Source organism: Balaenoptera ricei, chromosome 14 (assembly GCF_028023285.1).
Source record: "Balaenoptera ricei isolate mBalRic1 chromosome 14, mBalRic1.hap2, whole genome shotgun sequence".
In the NCBI taxonomy this organism is placed as follows: domain Eukaryota; kingdom Metazoa; phylum Chordata; class Mammalia; order Artiodactyla; family Balaenopteridae; genus Balaenoptera; species Balaenoptera ricei.
Window position 1 is genome coordinate 20,450,456 of NC_082652.1, and position 23,367 is coordinate 20,473,822.

The 23,367-nt window shown below is 43.4% G+C and overlaps 1 protein-coding gene across 9 annotated transcripts in view; it reads left to right on the forward strand.

Moving 5' to 3' along the window:
- PRR14L (proline rich 14 like) overlaps window positions 1-16,884 on the forward strand; it is a 55,915-nt gene extending 39,031 nt beyond the window's left edge. For 3 of the 9 annotated variants that reach the window (XM_059893583.1, XM_059893588.1, XM_059893589.1), the window contains 4 exons: window positions 439-545; window positions 11,336-11,407; window positions 12,633-12,760; window positions 12,844-14,347. In XM_059893583.1, the coding sequence (XP_059749566.1) occupies window positions 439-545; window positions 11,336-11,407; window positions 12,633-12,760; window positions 12,844-13,052 (516 nt within the window). In that variant the 3' untranslated portion in view covers window positions 13,053-14,347. The other 6 variants (XR_009497143.1, XM_059893586.1, XM_059893585.1 and 3 more) reach the window with 6 other exon arrangements.
- Window positions 16,885-23,367: the final 6,483 nt, after the last annotated feature.

A 23,367-nucleotide genomic window follows, 5' to 3' on the forward strand; every position in this document is an offset into this window, starting at 1 on the left:
CTCTTTGCTACCACGTTTAGCTTCAGCTGAGTATGGGAGGTTAGCAAGACACTAAAGGATACCTTGAATCTCTTCTTCCTCATCACCTTCCAGACCCTTTTTTTTGATGATGCATTTAACAGTGTTTAGAGAACTGAACCACAGAGACGAGTGAACAATGGTGTGCTTCAATTTTGAAGTATCTGCTGTCGCCAACAGTTGCAAATTTCCATGTTGATAATCTCAGTATCTGAACTGCATGTACAGTAACATAAAGGGGGCGGTTGCTGAAAACGCTGTTGGCAGGAGTGGGGGCGGCGGGGGGTGGGAGATTTGTCATAAACTACTTCCTGAAGTCATCTGTACACTGAGGAAGCAATGCGGTGGGTGTCAGGAAAGGGGACTTCATATATTTAGAATGTCTTACAACCTGACCATCTTTCTTCTTCTTAAAAATAGACTGAGCCGGAGAAGAGGCCAAAGAAGGTCTCACAGATTCGCATCCGGAAAACCATTCCTAAGCCGGACCCTAACCTTACCCCCATGGGCCTTCCTCGACCCAAAAGGTGAGCGCCTTCTCTAACATGCATGTGTGCACTTTTTTGGAAGTTGGCAGAATATAATGACCTTTTGAATGATCATATACTCTGAGCTTTTGTTATACTTCTAGGAATTTATCCAAAAGAATTCATCGGTACTGTGGCCAGAGATTTGTGTGCAGGGATATTTGAACGCGTTCTCGATCACTTTTCCTGAGCTCTCTATGCCGGGTGCTGTCGCTCTGTGTACACAGTCCCAGTTCATCCTCCAAGGGTGCTGGAAGGTAGGCACAGCCGTCGTCCCCAGGTTTAGGTGACGGTGCCAAGGCTCAGTAGCTGAGAAATCTGTGTTAGGCCAGAGCGTCCCTCGTGACAGAACAGGTGGTTCCTGTCTCTCACAGGTCTTACCCGACCCCACAGCTCAGGCTCACAACATTCTGTGCACAGAACTGGGAAGGGACCTACACATCATGAAGGAAAGATGTCTTTTTTTGTTTTCAAGAAAATGCTAGATCCATGTTATGGTCCATAGTATAGCCTTTAAAAATTTGGATTCTAAAGATTTTTATGACAGAGCTGATTGCTAATTCCTATAAAGTGAAGTGGAAAGAAAAAGATTACTAAATTATGTATTGGTTGGGCGTGATTCCAAATTGTGTATTTGACATGATTCCAGTTTGGGGATGATGTATATTACACAGACACTATGAAGATATAAACATTTTAAAAAGACCTCCAGAGTTATGTTTTCTTGTGATGGATTTCACTCCTTAATTTCTCATCAGCAAATGGAAGCCTGTGTCCCTTGATTAACCCAAGGTAAGTTATTTCACCTTCCTGAGCTTCAAGGACTTACCTGTAGAATGTGAGTAAGAATTCCCAACACTTAAGATTGCTGTACAGTCCAGTTGAGAAAAAAATGTGCACTGTATCTATTTTATTGCTTCACACAACACAAGTGTGATAGTTAACTGTTACTGTGATTTACGTTCCACTTTTCCCACGTGGTTCTTATCTTAACGTGTTGTGTTTTTATCCTACAGTTCTTTTATTGATCATCCTACCATGTCTTTTCAAGAGAAATTTTTAAAGTATTTCAGATATCCTGGGTTGAATAATACTTTTTACTAGAATGAAATAGGGTTCAGAATCATGGTATTCTCTCTTGAATTTTTATGTAGATAGAAGTTCTGGAAAACCTTATTAATAAAGATAGGTAGTTGGGAGTGGAAAGAGTTTTTAAAGAACAATGACATTCAATCCTTTCAACTTCTGTCAAGTAATATCAAAAAATCAGAATGATCTATCAACAAATCATATTTAATGATTTATCACCTAATCTTTTTTGAAAGCAAAGAATCAAAAAGAGCTGACTCACTAGGGTTCTGTCACCCAGACTTTGGAGGCCAGCAGTGGCTCAGTTTATGGGACGTGCACCGAGGGGATCTGACCAGTTTCAGATACCTAAGAATTCTATGTTACTTTCTCACTTAGGGGCACTTTAGTTAATCCTATATAATGAAAGGATTGAAAAATATAAGATCTTCAATAAATCTTTACCTAAGACATCTTGGTAAAATGCTTTTATTACTTCAAATACACTTTTTTATAGACACTTTGAAGGTGCCGATTTAGGGCATTAAATTTATGGAAAATTTTTGACATACAACTTACTTGGTGAAGGCAGTTTTTATTATTCAAGCCCATTGGCCAAATCATTCTTAACTTCCTAACTTTTCTGCTTTCCAATTATAATATAGTCATCCCTCAGTATCCTCAGGGAGTTGGTTCCAGGAGACCCCCCGATACCAAAATCCACGGATGCTCAAGTCTCTTACATAAAATGACCTGGTACAATGAATACAGCCTCCCCTCCATGTCTTGGGTATGAAACAGTAAATATGTTAATATTTACCTTCAAGAAAATCATACAGACCATTGAAAAATAAATTATGGAACACTTCTTGTAACGTGGATTTCTAAAAGCCATAAGTCAAAATTAAAGTTATGTATAAGACTTTCCCATTTTTGAATTTATAATAAAGCAATGTAATTTATAGCTAAAATAATAAATTATGAAGTGAGGAGTATGTTAGAAAGCGTGGTATTGCTTCAGTAAATGTGTAGACGTGCACGAATAAAACTCTGTTATTAGACTTTTAGGAACAATTAAGAATCATGTAAATAATCAGAAATAAATCCATTAATTTATATAAATCTCATGATTGCTTCAGTATTTAATGTAGGAGAAAAGTGTATCACTGCAAACAGATTGGCATGGCAGCTCATATAATTTTTGTTATTAACAAGAAGTAGAAGTTATAATATTTTGTAAGATGAAGATTGAATAATTGACTTAAATATTTCCTTATATGATTTGATTAATGTTCTTCTAAGTGATAACAGACTGTGCATGAGAGTTGAGAATAGTTTGAAAAGACATTGTGTACAGTTAAATACATGACCAAGCTATTTTTGGTGTTTGAAGCTCTCTTTCTTAAGTAGGCATTGTTTGATGATAGTCAGGAGGTGAGTGAGGCAAAGTCCCTCTGACAGCCCCATTCCACACCATATCTGAAATTAGGCTGAGTCCCCTCTTGCTAAAGCCGCTCTTCTCTTAGCGGAACCGTGTGTAAGGTGGGGAAAGACACGTCCAAGACAGGTTTACGGTGATTTCATTAATATCTGAGGAGGGCCTAGTGAGATCAGTGATTTTATTCCGATACCAAAGTAGAATTCAGGGTGGATAGGGGCTGTTCTAAAAGAATTTGTGAGGGGACTTCCCTGGCGGTCCAGTGGTTAAGACTCTGCGCTTCCACTGCAGGGGGCATGGGTTTGATCCCTGATTGGGGAACTAAGATCCCGCATGCCGTGTGGCGTGGCCAAAAAAAAAAAAAGAAAGAATTTGTGGGAATGGAGACGTCTACATGAGTGTAAGGACACTTCTCAGGTGTGTCACGTGCAGGAGATTAAAGATCGGGAGATTGATTACCCTAGAGCTGGGTTTCAGTGTGTCTGTGGAAAGTCTTCTAGTACACTGGTGTGAGGACCCCTGGTCTAGCAAAACCTTAGGGCTTTTACCTTAGTATCATGTTATTAGTCTAGGTCCAGTCAGGAGATGGAAACCACACAGTATTTTAAACAGTGGAAGTTTAAAGTGTTAAAGTATAACAGGAGAGTAACTGTTAAGGTGTACCGAGAATTCTGAAGGGCATCCTAGGGCCAAGGGAGAAGGGGGCCCTCTCCCCCAGATTGGAGTCTGACTTTGTTGGAGAAGGTGTGGTTGCAGCCCATCGGATGGCCAGGTTGCTAACGCCAGAGTTGGGCGAGCAGGAAACAACAACAACAGCCTTCCAGGGCATGAGCTGAGGCTGGAGGGCAGACAGCCGGGGTGTCAGGGTGCTGCTGCAGGTGCGTGGCCTGGGGCATGTGGCGTTTGCTCCAGGAGAGTCACAGGAAACAACCCTGAGGATGTTGGGGTCCCACTATGGGCTTCAGTCCCCGAGTGCCCCATCTGTGGTGTGGTGGTCACCAGGCTAGTGCTACAGGGGCACTGGGGGGTGCTCCACGCTCTGGCTATACAGCTGGGGCAACTGTCCCCATCCGGCCCCGCCCCAGACATCCCAGTACACGTGCACCCATGATGGGCCATGTGGCAGGAGCAAGAAGAAAAGCTCCTTTGCTCCTCCAGTGTCCTCCAGTGCCTCCTTCTGCCGAAGCTCAGCACCAACTCACTGTGAAGAAGAGATGCATTAGGAGTCCAAGATGCCATTGTCACAGAGCAGGTACTGAGGGTGCATTCTGAGCTGAGAAGCAGTAATTAGATAACTGGTACATTCCAGTAAACAATAAAAATTTAAACACATTCACTTGACCAAGAACTGTTCTTTTAGGAAGAGATATGAATAAATGGAAAGGCATGTATTTAACACAATTATAGAAATAAAGAAGCAAGAATAGCCTGGAAAATTCAGAAAAGGAGTGAAATAAGAGTACTAGTGTTAAGAGATCTTAAAATACATTGTCAAGTCTCAATAATTAAAACAGTATGATGCCAGAGCATAAATATACAAATTGGTAAAACAAAGTCCATAATTAGACACAAATACATAGAGAAATTTAGTATGTGACAAAGGTGTCCCCTCAAATCAGTGGTGAAAATGGACTATTCAGTAAAATGCTACTGGGACAGCTGGGTGGCCATTCTAGGAGTAATAAAGCTGGGGGACTTCCCTGGTGGTCCAGTGGGTAAGACTGTGCGCTTCCACTGCAGGGGACACGGGTTTGATCCCTGGTCCGGGAACTAGATCCTGCATGCCACAACTAAGAGTCCACATGCCCCAACTAAGACCTGGCGCAGCCAAAATAAATAAATAAATAAATATTAAAAAGAAGAAGAAGAAGAAAGCTGGATCTCTACCTTAGACCTTTCACCAGAATATCTTCCAAATAAAATCAGACTTAAATGTAAACAAATGAAGCCGTAAGAATAATTGAAGAAACTATAGGAAATGGTTACTATAACAGAAAATTCAGAGCCGTAAAATAAAAAGCTGAAAAATGTATGTCATAAAAATCTATCACTTCTGCTGGGAAAAAAAGAAACCAACTATAAACAAAGTCAAAACACAAACTCTTAATTAACTAGATAGGAGGAATCCTTTCACAGTGTATACATATATCAGGTCATCACAATGTACACTTGAAATATCTTACAGTTCTATGTGTCAGTTATACCTCAGTAAAGCAGCATCTAAATGAAAAATTTTAAACAGCTTTATTGAGAAATAGTTCACATACTATGTAATTCTGTGTTTTTTAGTATACTGGCAAAAGATACTAATCCCAAGCAGGATCAATAAAAAGAATTTCATACCTAACTTCAGAAAGAAGTTAGGTATGAAAACTTCAGAGTTCCAAAGACAAAGAGATAATCTTAAAAGAAGCCAGGGAACCTTATAAATGTATACATCAAAATCTTCAAAATAATAGCAAACAGAATCCAGCAACATATTAAAAAATGATTATACACGTGACCAAGTGGGATTTATGCCAGGAATGCAAGGTTAGTTGAACACAGGAAATTAATCAATGGAGTATACCACATTAATAGAATAAAGGGGGGAAAGCACATGATTATCTCATTAGATGCAGAAAAAGCATTGGACAAATTCCAACACCCTTTCATGATAAAAACACTCCATGAACTTCAGAATAAATAAGAGGGACTTCCCTGATGGTCCAGTGGCTAAGACTCTGAGCTCCCAATGCAGGGGGCCCGGGTTCGATCCCTGGTCAGGGAACTAGATCCCACATGCCACAACTAAGAGTTCACATGCCACAACTAAACATCCCGCATGCCACAGCGAGGATCCCACACATGGCAGCAAAGATCCCACGTGCCGCGACTAAGACCTGGTGCAGCCAAATAAATATTTTTTAAAAAGGGAGAGAGGGAAATAAGGACTTCCTCAAATGAATAAAGGGCATCTACCCGAAAACCCGAAGCAGAAATCCTACTTAATTGTAAAAGACTGAAAGATGTCCCCTAAGATCAGAAACAAGACAAGGATATTCACTCTAGCCATTTCTATTTAACATTCTGCTAGAGGTTCTAGACAGGGCAATTAAGCAAGAAAATGAGATAGCACTCAGAAAGGAAGTAAAACTATCTTTTCAGTTTCTTGTATATAGAAAACCCTAAAGAATCCACTATTAGAGCTAGTGAATGAATTCAGCAAGTTTGCAGGATATAAGATCAAGATACAAGAAAAATAAAAACAATTGTATTTCTATACATTAGCAATGAGCAATCTGAAAATGAAATTTCGAAAACAGTTCCATTTACTGTAGCATCAAAAAAAAAAAAAACCTAGGGATAAATTTAACAAACGAAGTGTAGGACTTGTTCAGTAAACACTACAAACTACCAACTACTGTTGAAAGAAATTAAAGACCTGAATAAATGGAAAGACATCCATTCATATATTTGGCTACTTAATGCTGTCAATAAGTTAGTACTATGCAAGGCAATCTACAGCTTACTGCAATCCTATTATAAAATGTTGACTACCTTTTTTTTGCAGAAATTGACAAGCTGATCCTAAAAATCCTGAAAATACAAGTGACCCAAAATAGGCAAAACAACCTTGAAAAAGAGGAACAAAGTGGAAGACTCACAGTAACCCATTTCAAAACTTATTACATGCACCGTTAAAAATAATTGAAATGGTAAATTGTATGTTTTGTGTATTTTACCACAGTAAAAAAATATATATATACACAAACTTAGTACAAAGCTTCAGTAATCAAAACAGTGTGGTAATGCATAAGGATTGACATAAAACCAACGGAGGGGACTTCCCTGGTGGCGCAGTGGTTAAGAATCTGCCTGCCAATGCAGGGCACATGGGTTCGAGCCCTGGTCCAGGAAGATCCCCCATGCCGCGGAGCAACTAAGCCCTTGCACCACAACTACTAAGCCTTCACTCTAGAGCCCGAGAGCCACAACTGCTGAGCCCACGTGCCACAACTACTGAAGCCCACGCGCCTAGAGCACATGCTCGGCAACAAGAGAAGCCCACGCACAGCAACGAATACCCAACACAGCCAAAAATAAATAAAATAAAATAAATAAATTTATTTTTAAAAAAAAACGACAATGGAATAGGGAATTCCCTGACGCTCCAATGGTTAGGGTCTCCGTGCTTTGACTGCCGAGGGCCCGGGTTCAATCCCTGTTTGGGAAACTAAGATCCCATAAGCCAAGCCGTGTGGTGTAGCCAACAAAATAAAAAGTAAACCAATGGAATGGAAGCGTTTGGTGGTTTCTTATAAAACTAATCATACTCGTACCGTACGATCCAGCAGTCATGCTCCTTGGTATTAACCAAATGAGTTGAAAACTTACATTCATATAAAAACCTGCACAGAAATATTTATAGCAGGTTAATTCATAATTGCTAGAATTTGCAGGCAGCCAAGATGTCCTTCAGTAGGTGAATGGATACTAAATCATGGTACATCCAGACAATGGAATATTATTCAATACTAAAGAGAAATGAGCTCTTAAGCCATGAAGAGGACATGGAGAAACCTTACTGAAATACTACTAAGTGAAAAGCCAGTCTGAATAAGCTACATACTGTATGATTCCGGCTATGTGACATTCTGGAAAAAGGCAAAACTATGGAGACTGTCATTGAATCAATAGTTGCCATGGAGTAGGGAGGAGGGAAGGAGAAATAGGCAAGTACAGTAATTTTTAGGGCAGTGAAAATGATTCTGAATGATACTGTAATGGTAGATACATGTCATTATACATTTCTCCAAACCCACAGAATGTGCAACACTAAGAGTGAACCCTAATGTAAACCATGGACTGTGGGTGATTATGATGTGTCATTGCAGATTCATCAGTTGTGACAAATGTTCCACTCTGGTGCAGGCTGTTAATAATAGGGGTTGCTGTGCTTAGTAGGGGAGTTGCAGGGGTTTCCAGGCAGGGTGTATATGAGAACTCTGTCCACTCAATTTTGCTATGAACAAAAACTGCTCTAAATAAGTCTTTTTTGTTTTGTTTTGTTTTGTTTTTTTAAGATAACAGATAACCCACAGAATCAGAAAAAGTGTTTGCAAGTCATATATCTGGTAGGGCTCTAGTATGCACAATATGTAAAGAATTCTTACAACTCAACAACAAAGCGACAGCAACGCAATTTTTTAAAGTAGGCAAAGATTCTGAACAGGGATTTATTCAAAGAAGATGCAGATGAATGGCCAAAAAATGATGCTCAGCATCATTAGTCATTAGGGAACTGCAAATCAAAACCACAAGATGGCTCTCACCCACTAGGATGGCAGTAATTTTTTTACAAATAAAAACAAATTAAGTGTTGGCATTGAGGATGGGTAGAAATTGGAACCTTCATACATTGCTTGTGGGAATGTAAAATAGTGTAGCCACTGTGGGAAATAGTTTGGCAGTTCCTCAAAATGTTAGAGTTACCATATCACTACTTCTAGGTATATGTCCAAGGGAAATTGAAAACATGTTCACACAGAATCTTGTACATGAATGTTCATAGCAATATTCTTCATAACAGCTAAAAAGTAGAAACAATCCAAATGTCCATCAGTTGATGAATAGATTAAGAAAGGTGGTCTATCCATAGAACGTTAAAAAGAAGTACTGAGACGTGCTACACCATGAATGAACCGTGGAAACAGTGTGCTAAGTGAAAGAAGATCGACTCCAAAGAGCACATACTGTATGATTCCATTTGTATGAAGTGTCCAGAATAGGCAGAACCATAGAGGCAGAAAGTAGATACATGGTTGCCAGGTGCTGGGGTAGGAGAGGATGGGTGTGACTGCTCGTTGGTCCAGGGTTTCTTCTGTGGGTTGTGAAAACGTTCTGGAATTAGTGGTGATGAATAACATTGTGCCTCTACGAAAATCCACTGAACTGTACATACACTTTAAAGGGTGAATTTTAAGGCCACCGTCACCTGGCTGTGAGGAGAGCCTGTAGGTGCCCCAGCACAGGATCGGGGGTGCTGCACCCACTGACCACCAGGCCCTGCCACATCTTTCCAGGGGCCAGATCTGCCACAGCATGAGCACATCAGTGTGCTTTGGGGGGGTCACAGTGGCATGGTCCTCACAGGAGACCCCAGGGACCAGGGCTTGACCCCCGAGCGAGCCCCTCAGAGCCTCAGTTTTGTCAATACTAGAATAGCACAACCTTGCTTCAGAATTGTCTCAAGATGCTTCTTTACCGGAGGGAAATCAAGTCGTAAAAACAGATCAAGAGATGGAGGGAGCAAGGAACCACCAGACAGAAGATGCTCGAGCGTAGACTCTTGGCAGAGCCACTCTGGGCAAAGTGGCATCTGCACAGAAAGTGTCTGCTTTTGAGGACGTCTACACATCCCACCACCTCCAGTGAGTGAAGCCCCTCTGAGGAAGGCAAAGCTTGTTGAGAGCCTAGGAATCCCAGAATCTGAACTTGGCGCCTCAGCACTCGCCTCAGCTCAGAAACTGGACATGGGTGCACACTGCCCTGATTTGCTCGTCAGAATGACTGTCAGAAGCCTAATCTTTCACTTTCCAACAACCCATCCGACATCCTTAATCTAACGTAGCTATTGCTGTTGTTAAGAAGCAAAGTAACAGTTGTTTGTTGGAAATCCCTGTGAAAAATCTTATCTATGCTATTATTTATGTATTTTTTCCACAAGCATGTTCTTTGCTGAATTGGAATTGAACCAAACTGAACCTCAATTAAGATTTTCAAAAAGCCAGGAAGAAACTAAAGCACAATGCCGAAAAGTTTATTGCTGTGCTGTTCAGTCACTCCTTAACTTATCTGAAAAAGGTTTAAAGCACAGAAACTTTATAATAATTTGCTCTTTTGTAATAAAGGTACTGTGCTGTCTGAAAATAAGTTTCTACTAAGAGTGGTGGCCTGAAGGTTGAAGCTATTATCTTCTACATAGTACCAAAAACTAAGAGTGAACAAACAGATTGAGCACACTCATAAAAATAAACAAATAATAGGGTGAATTTTATGATATGTGAACCAAGGCTTCTTGAAGACTGGCTACAGGTCTAGGGCAGGAAATGCACGAGTATAGACTGTCTTGTGCCAGAAAGTGATGAGCTCTCAAGAGGCGACTGGGGTCATGTCGGAGAGACACAGGAACCAATTTGAAGAGACTGCCACAGATGAGACAGTCTGAGCATCAAAAGGAATAATAACTGCAGTAGATTGAAGCACATGAGATATGTTTCAGTCCAACAGTTCATAATGAATGAGTTCACAACTCATTGGCCGTATTTGGATGATAATAGGGAAACAATTCATTGTTTTGTAAACTGGTAAATAAAGGGAAAGAACCAAGCATACAACCCACTTTTCCTGTGCAAATGGTACCTCAGGGTTATCAAACCATGGATGAGCATGAAGTTTTCTTTAGATGGAAGAATTCTCCCGGGAGAATGATAGACTGTCACCATGTACAATCCTAAAGAACTAATAAATATATTTAGTGTTTGTCAGTGGCTGGCTGCTAATACACAAAAAGGGTGACAGCTGGGTATCATGTCCCTCGTGATGGACACCTAAAAGTCTATCAAAAAACCCGGAACACCTCAATCTGATCATACCTCTCTATTTAATTACCAGTCCATAGGAAATACCTGTAGTATTTCCCATATGTTTGGGTCAGAGGAGCATGTTAAATGACATCAGTGGGATGTAATCAAGAAAATCTAGACTGGGGAAGCCACAGACCAAATGACCTGATTTCTTACACAAAAAAATTACAAAATAAATAGGCAAAATAGGACACTACTAACATAAATTGGGACAGTATTGATCAGACTTAGAGGTTCCAGGGACTTTGTGTTGTTTGAGAGAAGGGTTTATAAGTTAAATATGCTCATTAAAATTCTTGCCAACCACTAAAGAACAGAATACGTATAATTTTCAAGCCAGGAGGGGAGAATTAAAAAAAGAGAGCGGTCAATTAAGCAGAAGAAACATTGAAAAAGTAGGACAAGAAGAAGCTGTAAACTAAGATAATAGGTACTCATCCAGTTATATCCCTCCAAGTAAGTATAACTGGACCAAATCTCACAAAGTTGAAGATTGATGCCCTGGAAAAGAAGATCCAGTACTCGTTGTTCTCATGAGACACATCTAGGACTCATCTTTTACTCTTGGAAAGTAGAAGAATGGAAAGCATAGAGTTGGGAAACCGATCTTGTCTCTTGTAAGAGACCATGAAGAATTTATTTTTTTCTCTTTTCAGGTTAAAGAAAAAGGAGTTTAGTTTAGAAGAAATATATACCAACAAGAATTATAAATCTCCTCCTGCAAACAGGTAAGTACCTATGAGCAGGAAATAATAGATTGGGGGGGCTTCCGAAATGATCGATGCAAATCTCCAATCCTTGTGCTTCGGAAAGGGTTTTATGTTCAGTTCTTCCAATACCGGGGTCTTGAAAATAACTAGAATTGGTATTTTTAGTTCCCAACACTTGAATTGGGGTCAGTGGTAGGATGGGAAAGAGATGTGTGTCAGGTTAGGTAGTCTCCTTTTCGTTTGTACTTGCGTTTTTAGCAAATATGCCTGCTGTCTTCAGGACTAATAATCATTGATCTTCAGATATGACTCCAAACCCAAGTACAGAAGGCATTTCACTTGGCTACCTTTGCGTCTAAACTCAGTTCAAATCATTGAACATTTATTAAATTCCTGTAGTGTCCAGGATGTAGCTGGAGAGTTTTATCCTAGAAGATAAAACTAAGGCATTGATATAAGACTATTCATTGCAGCATTGCTAAATAATAGGAAAGGATTGGAAACAACTTAAAATATCCATTAATAGGGTTCTGATTAAATTATAGTCCATCCTTGTAATGGGATACACTGCATAGCCATTTAAAAGAATGAATCAGATACCTGTGTACCCAGCTGGGGCAATCTTAAACGTTATTGATAGGTCAGAGTGGCACAGTGCATAGGCCAGTGCATGTAGTTTGCTGCCATTTGAGTAAAGAAGAAACCAAAGTGTTGGATAGATGCTGTGGGTCAGCAAACTACAGGCCAGGTCCAACCAGCAACCGGTTTTCTTTCTTTTTTTCCAGCCCTGTGAGCTAAGAATGGTTTTTATTCTTTTAAAGGGTTGTTTAGAAAACAAAAAAGGATATATAGCAGAGACTTGTGTGCCTCGTTAATTTTAAGATGTTTACTACCTGGCCCTTTACACAGAAGGGCTGACCTCTGATGATACATGCTTACCTATGCACATCTGTACCTTGAGTGACTTTGGGAGGATACACAAAACACTGTTGCTGCTGTTGCCGCGGTGGGGAGTGGGGGGTTCATCTTACTTTTATTCTTTACCCTCCTGTCCAGTTTAAATTTCTTCACTATGTGCTTGTACTACATATTCATAGATATATGTGTTTTGTCATCAAAAAATAGCTGCAGACCAGAGGAAAGAGCTGTCAGGGGCAGTTAGCCTTTAGCGCCCAGTGACTGGGAGGGTTGGTGGCCCCCAGGGTGAGCATGTTGGTGATTCTGTTTTGTGCTCCACCCTTAGGTGTTTAGAGACCATCTTTGAGGAACCTAAGGAACGGAATGGTACGCTCATCTCAATCAGCCAACAGAAGAGGAAGCGAGTTCTGGAGTTTCAGGATTTCACAGTCCCACGGAAGAGGAGGGCTCGCGGTAAGGTCAAGGTGGCAGGCAGCTTTACCCGGGCCCAGAAGGCGGCGCTGCAGAGTCAAGAGCTGGATGCTCTGTTGATACAGAAACTGATGGAACTGGAGACCTTCTTTGCCAAGGAAGAGGAGGAGCAGGAGCGGTCGTCCGGTTGTTGAGAAGCGATTCAGGTGGGGGGGTCTCAACTTTAGACTTTCCCGGCCTCCTTGGAAGAGGTTGCCTAATTTTGCCCTACCGCCCAAACCACTCAAAATGCAGACTATGGATTTTTACCTATTTCAAGGTGCAGCCTTTTTAGGAACTGGTGAAAGAGGGTCCTCTAACTTGTACTGCTGAGTATAGAACCTCAGGAACGCTCCCTTTCTCCTGGAAATGGTCCTGAATGATGTCGGCCTCCTCCCCACACTGTCTGCCATCCACGGAGGAGGACACCACATACCTTCAGTAACACTAGGTTTCCAAGGACTCACAGCATTTGCACGTCCATGTGAAAGTTCCGCGTCGTTTACGGTGGTGCTAGACCAAGATTATTTAGACACGTGGCCTAGGGAGGGGGACCTGGCGTCCTGTCCCGTGTGGTCTCACCGGCTCATTTCAGTAGTTGAGGAAAGATGAGCTGCTGTGTTTTCTAATCCTTTGAGCCCATCTGTCCAGAACCAGGTGTGTGTGTGTGTGTGTGTGTGTGTGTGTGTGTGTGTGTGTGTGGCTTTTCCCCATCATTTTCTCCCCTCTGTGACTGTGGGTCACTAGTGCCCGAGGAGCCCGTCCAGGCCCCATTTGAAGTAAGTTGCACTTTTTAATGTGGTGGTGTTGATTATTTTCATTTGTTTTATTTCCCTTTTTTTTTTTTTAATTATTGCTGCATGTTTGCCTTTAAATGTGATTTTAAAGCAGTTTTTTAAGACATCAAGGAGAAAGACAGTACACGTCTTCAGAACACACGACAAGCATTTGACCTGGTTTGTCGGTGCGTAGTGTGAGGCAGCCGAGAGCCGTTTTCCCGTTGATGTGTTCAAGCAGCCCCTTCCCTGCCTCCAGCTCCTAGTGCGACTCATTTCTCATCTGGGTTCTCATTCTTGCTTAAGTAGTGGTATTTATTTTAATGACGGAAGTTAAGAGCAGGTCTCTCCCCCAGTCATTTAAAAAGTTGGAAGCTTGGGTGTGGTCTTAGTGGGTTTCATCTGAAGTAGTGGTCCATGACAAAGGCATCCACGACAGCTCAGGTGGTGATGAAGCCGACCCAGAGCGTTCGCAGCTGCCAGAGCAGCCCGCTCCAGGGTGGGGAGGAGGACAGGCTGGGGTCACGAAGTTCCATGGCCAGCCCTCTTGGAGGGCAGCTCACTGTACTCTGGGCTCCTGCGTCAGACCTACTGGAAGTTTGGTAGAATGCCAGACAGAGATCTCTGGGTTTCTCCGTTTGTGCCTGCGGCAGCCTGTGGTCAGAGGACCAGAAGCGTGCCGTGTGAGGCCACAAGCCCGGAGGTTTCATTCCTTTCCCACTTAAGGCCTGTGTGCCCTTGCCTTGCTTCCCCTCCTCCCCTTCCCTTGTGTTTTATCTTTTCTCTCTCTCTCTCTCTCTCTCTCTCTCTCTCTCTCAAAACAAGAGTGCAGAGAATTAACATTCCTTGGCTGGTGAGTGGGATGCTAAGCCCAGCCTCAGGACACTGGTCACCTCTCCCATCCTCCCAGGAGCCACTGCCGTGGAGCAGCGCCAATGGGAACTGTCAAAGCTCCAGAGACATTTTCGAGTCAGTCTGTGAGAGGAGTGAGTGGTGCCCTCCTGGATCATGTCTCCTGGGTCCCTTTGGTTTCCCCGTCTGTCATGGGATGGGAGGATGGGGTGGGGGTGGGGGTTTCTATGTGCCTTTCCTTTGCAGGTTGACAGTCTGTGCCACACTGGAGCAGAAAAACTGACAGTGCGAGAAAAACGAAGTGCCACATCTGTCTTGTAGGCCCACTGCCTCAGACAGAGCATTTAGTAAGTGAAATACACACCTGGTGATCCACGGAGGCTTCTAAGGCCACAGCCACGGAGCATTAGAGGGGAGCCCGGCTTCCGCACCAGCTCTGAACAATGCAAACCAGATGCTGCCATTGTGCATTCGCTTTGCCCAGACTGTGTAGACACAACCTGTGTTTCCCCTCAATACCTCTCCCTTCCTGGGACAGGGTCCTTAGACACAAATGCTTCTCTCTGTCTTTTTGCTTAAGGGAGTGGGATGAGTTTGTGCCCTTGTACAAACGTTTTTAGGAAGCTCCTGCTGGACAGCTTGCAAACTCCCAGCAAATCTACAGAGCCCTGTTTGCCAGCTCCATTGCCAGTGTAGACAGGTGTGCAACGTGGCAAGCGTGGCAGACTGAAGTTGACGTGGGTGCAGCTGTGGCATCACCAACATTACGGAGATACAATTTCAAGTTTGCCCGTTGCAGGAGTGGCACTTGTCAGGGCCAGGAGCAATGATTTGGAACATTGGCATTTGGAATGGGGGCTTGGAGGAAGTGGAGACCTGGGTTCCTTCCTTGTCCTGGGAACATAGGAAAAAGCTCCGCTGAGGCCAACCCTCTCCTTGTGATTCTCGGCTTGCATCTGGCCAAGGCCCTTCCTCATTCCAAAGTTAAGAAGGGGCCCCCACTGCAAACTTGAAATTGCTTACCTGAAGTTGCCACATCGGGTTCTAGCCGTGCTCAGCCACACCTGTCTTAACATCCATTTTTACCATTGGCCTAGCCAGCTGCAGTCTGTGGTCCTCGGAGCCAGCCACCTGCCCATAGCTACAGGAGGTCTGGTTCTGGGTTGGGAGTTGGTAACAGTTTCTGAGTATGGGGACTTACCACCCAAAGACACTTAGTGTTTTTAATATGGGAAAGAGAGGAGAAATCTCAGGTCCAGTCAGGGTTCTGCACATCAGCTTTTCACTGAAACTTTAAACTATAGTGTTTTCCATCTGTCAGTTTATAGCTATATTTGCCCCCCCCACCTTCCCCCTCTTTTATTTTGGTTTCCTTTCCAGCTACATTTCTCTATTAATTTAAATGTACCTCATCACCTGTTCAAGCAGATCATGTCCACTTTTTTTTACTGACCGTATTCTAAGAGCTACAGCTGAGGGAGGTACAGTGGAGAGACATACAGCGTTTGCCTTACTCGGAGCCTGAAGAGCTCAGAAACTCATGCTGTGAATCCTGAAACAGTGCTCCTCCAAGAGCTGTGAAAATCATGACACTTTGTCACAATTTTGCCTGAAAGGGTCTTTTGCATGAGTGCCAGAGACAACCTGAGGTAGATTCCAGATCCCACCCTCTGGGCATGATCCTCCCCCTGTGGCTGGTTCCCTGTCTGCCAGGCTAAGGGCTGCACAGAGTGCAGGACTGGGGCCGCCGGTCCAAGGCTTGGTGCGGCCTGATGGAACGCAGAGCCAGTGCTCCGTCTCCAGGCTGGGATTTCATCTCATAATCAATGTACATCAAGATGCGCGAAAGACCAACTTTTAGATGGTGGTACTTTTCTCCCATTCCCTGGGGGCGGAGTATGCAGTTGGTGCTTTCTTTAATTCCCTTGTGCTTTGTTTCTGTAAGCTTCCCCCACCCCAGTATCATGGAAAGGACCTCTGAAACACCACATCATGGGTGGCTGTATCCAAAGTCTTTAAGTAGCTGGCCAGAGGTGCGGAGTATCCTTTCCCGGATTCATGCGAGGGAAGGGCTCCTTGCCACGACTGAACTTCCTGTATAAAAAGCTGGCCGGGAAGAAGGCTTAATTTACTGAAATCAAAGTTTAGTACTATCATCTAATCACAAATTGAGCAGCAAAGGCTATTTATTTTTATTGTGAAGTGAGGGTCCCCGCATAGCCTGCCATCTAGCACAGCACTCTCTCAGATTGGATGCTTGTTCATTGTGTGTCTCCACAAGCGCCTCTCTGGTGCTGAATCGGATTTTAATTCTTGGCAAGAGGCCTCAGCATCTCCTTGGGCTGGTCTAGGCCAGTAAATAGCTGCCTGAAGTGTTTGTATATTATCATGGTCAATAGTTCAGTGAAATTTGTACATTTTTGGTAACATTGGCATACATGATGCCCCTGCAGTTCCTTTTCTGTTTGGTAGTTTGTGACTAAAATTCCCACTGTTATGTGTGTTAATTTATGAAAATAAAAAGGAAATTTTTTTTTGAAAACCTTTCAAATAACTCTCAAGGCTGTTATTTTATTCTTATGGCTTCATTTTAAGTTAAAATTCTACCTGTAATATCATGAGGTTGCTGTTGTTTTTAATAAAACATTCCAAAGTTATATATATCACACAAGCATTTTCCCTTCCAAAGCAGTCACCATTTTCTGGACTGCACTGTGCTCAGAACATGTGTAGAGCTCCACGTCTGGGTGGCCTTCCAAGACTCGTGGAGCTTTTAAAATTTACTCAGGTGGCAGATCATCTCTTGTGAGGGACTTTGGTATTTGGAAACAGCCAAGACTCACTCAGATGAGTCACACCCAATTCAGTTGGGTAGGGATGCCGAGCCAGTATTCTAGGTGTGATTTTTGAATAGTGTTTATTTTCTCACATGGCTGGGAAATGAAAAAGCAATAATAAATTCAGGTCAATGGGGCTTCGCTGGTGGTGCAGTGGTTAAGAATCCGCCTGCCAATGCCTGGGACACGGGTTCAAGCCTTGGTCCAGGAAGATCCCACATGCTGTGTAGCAACTGGGCCCATGCGCCACAACTACTGAACCTGTGCTCTAGAGCCCGCGAGCCACAACTACTGAGCCCGTGAGCCACAGCTACTGAAGCCCACACTCCTAGAGCCTGTGCTCCACAACAAGAGAAGCCACCGCAATGAGAAGCCCGTGCACTGAAACAAAGAGTAGCCCCTGCTCACCACAACTAGAGAAAGCCTGTGCTTAGCAACAGACCCAACACAGCCAAAAATTAATTAATTAATTAAAAAAAAATTCAGGTCAAAATGTCAAATATTAGCAACATATCTGGAATAAGAGCTTAGCTTGCTAAGGAGGCTACTTGGGAGAGTATAAATACGGTGGAGTACATTCATTTACTTTTTAAAAGGTCTTAAAAAAAAAAAGGTCTTGCCTTTTATCTCATATCCTTCCCAGCTGTACATGAGGTTAGGTTGTGAGTCCTCTGATTCTCAACTCTTTGTTTAACCAGTGGAAACTGGTGAAAGAATGACTGAAAACAAGGCTATTTAACACCACGCCTACGTGTTCCAGATAGAAGCGAGATTCCTGAGGATGTTCTTCCTCTGTCCAGAGGGAAAGCAGTGCCCAATGTCCCTTCCTGGCCTTCTTCCAATTCTTGGATTTCTACAGTCAAGACCTCTCTCTGTCCTCCTGCCTGGCAGCTGTGTTTCTGCTGCTTAGGTTTCACAATTACCTGGAGAAGAATCCTCTCTACACTTTTTCTTCCTTTAGAAGGAAGAGGCCAATGATCACCTACGGCCCTGTCATTCCTTTAGCACCCCCATCACAGAATCTTAGCCTTGGTAGGGCCTCCTGAGAGTAAGAGGTCCAAACCTATGGGAGAATCCTCTACTGTGTCCTGCCCTCTTCACATGATGGAGACCTCATTTCTTCAGTTCCTTCTGCGACTTCTCTTGAGAAGTGTTCTAGAAAATTCCCAATACTTCAGCAACTTTCAGGGTCACCGGTGAGTCTTTCTAACATCCTTCTCAAACTTACAGCGTCTTCTCCCTCCTTGCTGTCAGCCGGTGCTTCTGCTTCTGCGTTTTCCTGAGGTGGAAGCCGTTTGTATAGGACTTCCATGCGGACCCTTTTTGCAGTTCCTTGGCCAGCGCAGGCATGGTCCTCCCTATGATATGTTCACCCAGCGTCCCCTGTGCCCGGAGGGCTCTTCTCCCACACGGCCACATGGTTCCCGCAGGCACTGTTCAGATCTCTGCCTTCCCAGATCGCTCCTCCTAAAAGTGTGTCTCCCCCCACCCCACATCCTCCTTCTGATGCTTTATTTTTCTTTTTCTTTTTTTTTCAGGCCTCCCCTGCAGCCTGCGGGATCTTAGTTCCCCGATCAGGGATCAAACCCGTGCCCCCTGCATTGGGAGCATGGAGTCTTAACCAGTGGACCACCAGGGAAGTCCCCGACGCTTTATTTTTGAGGCTCCTCGCTGGTCCCTCCTGTGACCCCTCAGGCACCTAAAACAGTGCCTGGTATAAGTCGTAGGGGCTCAGTAAACATTTGATGGGTGAATGAATGGCCGCCTTCATTAACAGACCCTGTTGCTTGACAGAGCGGCCGAGGTCCTCTTCATCCTGCCGATTGTGAGTGTTTGAAGACCTCGTAATACCCCTCTCTTCAATTACTCTTCAAAGGACCAGTCGCAGGTGAACCGGGAGCTTTTCTGGTGCAGCCACACCCACTGCTGACCTCGCGCCGTCTGATTGGCTGTAGCTCACAGGCGGGGCGGGGCCAGTCGAGTTACCACCGCCCGTGAGATCTACCTGGAAGGTGGGCCCGCGCGGCCCAACCTGGAGCCTGCATCCCTGCCTCTGGGCACGGGCATGCTGGGATGCTGAGGGTGGAGGCTCATGTGGATAAGAATCGTCTTGAGAATCTTTCTCCCTTTTGCATTTTCATTTCAGATTTTGGGAGAGGGTAAAATGGTCTGGAAGTGTACAAACTCGGCGGCAAATAACCCAGGTACTGCAGCAGCCGATGAGTTTTTCCCCTACTGCTGGCAGCCTAAGTGATCTTTGTAAAATACAACTTCGCACTTGTCAGAACCACTCCCCTAAAATCCTTCTGCGGGTTCCCCTCACCCCCACATAAGGATAGTAACGCGCGTTTGTTGAGCTCTGACCAAGTGCCAAGCGTTCTGTGTTTATTACCTTCTTGAATCCTCACAACAACTTGATGAGGTAGATGTTTTGTTTTTAATCCCCACTTTGTAGATGAGGAAATTGAGGCTTAAAGACATTAATTGGCCGCGCCTGTGTGGTTAGTGTTAGAGCCCAGGTCTATTCCTGCCCCCAGGATCTGCTCTAGCAAACCAGACACCTCCCCCCACACCTGCCTCTCCAGACCGGCTTCCCACAGGCGCTCCACGCTCTGAAATTTCCTCTAGTTCCTCAAATCCTCCATGCTGTCTCTTGCCTTGAAGCTTTTTGCACAAAAGCTGTACCGTCAGCTGCAAATATTCTTTCTCCCATCCCTCACTTGACTGCTTCCATGTCTTCAGATCTCTGGAGGTTTTCCCCACCTGTTCCCTCTCCCGCTCCCTTCCCTGTCAGGCAGGCTTCTTAGCTGCTCCCTCAGCCCACACCCCCCCCCCCCACCCTCTGAACTGCCTGCTCTAACTTCCGCACCCCACGCCACCCTGTGAGCTTCCGGAGAAGCCCCACCAACTACATTTATCTGCGTACAGGTCACGCACCGCAGTTAGGTCTGCAACACAGCTTCGGAACAACATTCACAATGTTCTCTAAGAGGCCGGGCGCTGGAGGTGAGGGCCCCGTGAACCCGCCACCTTCCTTACAGTCTCCTTTTCCTATCTGCAGCTCCTTATGGGTGTGTTTGTTTCCATCGCTGCTTCTTCCTTTTCTCCCAACTTCTCTCCCTCCCTCTCTCTTTGTCCAGTACCTCTCCCTTCTCCTCATTAGACACAATCTAGAACTGATTTATTATTTTAAAAATTTATAGAACAGAATCCCAAATCAGGCACATATTGCCTTAAAATCATAGAACTTTATAGCTGGAAAGAGGCCTTAAAGCTTTGATATATAAATATTTTACATACACACAGACACATATATGTATATATTCTTTTTTTTTAATTTATTTATTTTTATTTATTTATTTTATTTTTGGCTCTGTTGGGTCTTCGTTTCTGTGCGAGGGCTTTCTCCAGTTGCGGCAAGCGGGGGCCACTCTTCATCACGGTGCGCGGGCCTCTCACTATCACGGCCTCTCTTGTTGCGGAGCACAGGCTCCAGACGCGCAGGCTCAGTAGTTGTGGCTCACGGGCCCAGTTGCTCCGCAGCATGTGGAATCTTCCCAGACCAGGGCTCGAACCCGTGTCCCCTGCATTGGCAGGCAGATTCTCAACCACTGCGCCACCAGGGAAGCCCAATGTATATATTCTTAAAATTTAAGAGGGTTGGAACACGTGCATGTGTATACATATATATGCATATGTATATACACACGTCCACGCTTATATATATACTTAAAATGTAAGGGGTTGTATCTTGATGTCTTTTAATTTGTTTTGTTGTTGTTCACTGTTGAAAAGTGTTGATGACCTTCCCCTGCAGAATTGTGCTAGGGATTTCTATAGGAAGTTTCTGTGCCCACAACCTATGTGGAGCCTCAGATATGAGATGAGGTGCTGAAAGCCATGACCTCCACTCCTCTGGACTGGCTGGGTACTTGCTTGTCCCTTTGCTGCCTCTGAACTCGTCAGCAAGCCTTCCCTGGCCTTTTCCACAAGGATTTCCAGTTCTCCAAAGCCCTCTGTGTCTTTCTCCACCAGGACAGTTAACCTGATCCAGATTCCTCTGATTCCAATCTGAATTCTTGGTAGTAACTGAAGGTCAAAGAGCATAAATCATCCTATGGAGATACTTTTCCCGTTTGGTAAACTATATCCAAACCCTGTCCTTTATGTTTTTTTATGAGGCTGTGGCCGGCCCCCATCTCTGATGCCAGGACAGAGGCCCCCATGCAGGGTGCTCTAGACCACAGTTGAGCCAACTTTCTCTATGAAGGGTCAGATAGTAAATATTTCAGGCTTTGCAAGCCATATGATCTTTCTTGCAGCTACTCATCTCTGTGGTTGTAGCAGGAAAGCAGCTGTAGGTGATATATGAACAAATGAGTGTGGCTGTGTTCCAATAAAACTTTATTTACAAAACAGGCAGTGACACCTAGTTTGCCAACCTTCACTCTGGAGGATAAGCATCTCTACTTGGACTCAGAAACTCCTCCCCCTAGGATTTTACCAGGGGACTCACCAATCTAATGCATTTCTGAATGAGATGACTTAAAGGAGAAATGAGATGAAACAAAACCTTTCAGCACATGAAATCCATATACTTACCCTGACCAAAGAAGACCATTGTCAACACAGAAGTAGCTGGAAGCCTCTAGTCCAGTGCATGTCAAAGGGCTGCTGGGAGGTAGCCAGGGGAGTCTGGAGCAGAGAGTTCCATCTGACCATGGCAAATTCCCTGGAATCTATCTCAAGCAGCTGCACTGTTTCCTCCTCCTTTTAATACAACTAGGACCTGGTGTGACAGTAGGTGGGCTGGAAAGAAAAGGGTCATGTCCCTCACTGTACATCGAGCCTGGGCTTTAAAAGGATCATTCCAGAAATGGTCTCTGGAAAACAAAAGTAGAAAACTGTTTTTTCAAAACTTGCTTGGCTGCAGTACAAGTCAAAGAGAAAATGGAAAAGTTTTCATGGAACAAACTAAAAAAAAAAAAAGGAAAAAAAAAAGGTAAATCAGTAGTTTTTGGTTTTGGTTTTCCCAGATATTTTCTTTTTCTTGATGTATAATTTACCCACTGGAGAATGCACAGAACTAATATTTATTGTTTGATGAGGTCTGACAAATGTATACCCATGTAACCACCACCCAGATATTTCCATTGCCCCAGAAAGTTCCCTCAGGCACCTTCCAGTTAATCGCTCCTGCCTTGAGGAAGGCAACTATTCAGAATTCTATCCCTCTAATATTATAGTTTTGCCCTCTCTTAAATTTCATAGCACTGCAACCAGATAATGTTACTCTATGGATGTCTGACTTATTTTGCTCAATGTAATGTTTTTGAGATTCATCCTCCTTGTTGCAAGTCCCGTGAGTTTGTTCATTTTGTTGCACAGTCACATTCCACTGTATGAACACACCATGATTTGTTCATCCATAGTCTCGCCCGCTGATGGACATTTGTGTTGTTTCCAGTTTGGGCATCTTACGAATACAGCTGCTATGTACATCCTCGTGAAAACAAAATCTAATAGAATAAAGTATAACAATGTCATCGCAAAAGGCTGGAAGAGAATAAATGGAATTTAAATGTTCTAAGGTGCTTGCATTGACCAGGAATGAGTAAAAGTATAGGCATACCTCAGAGATATTGGGCATTGGGTTCCAGACCACTGCAATAAAGCTAATATTGCAATAAAGTGAGTCGCACATGTTTTTTTGTTTCCCAGTGCATATAAAGTTATCGTTATGCTATACTTTAGTCTATTAAGTGTGCAATATCATTACATCTAAAAATGTACACACCTTAATTAAAAATTTATTGCTAAAAAGTGCTAACCATCATCTGAGTCCTCAGCGAGTCATAATCTTTTTGCAATAGTAACATCACAGGACACTGATCACAGATCACCATAACAAATATAATAATAATGAAAAAGTTAGAAACATTGTGAGAATTACCAAAATATGACACAGAGGCACAAAGTGAGCAAATGCTTTTGGGAAAATGGTGCCAGTAGATTTGCTAGACAGAGGGTTGCCACAAACCTTCAATTTGTAAAAAAAACACAATATCTGTGAAGCACAATAAAGCAAAGTACAATAAAATGAGTATGCCAGTACTAATTTACTTTTGGTTGTAAACAGTCAAAG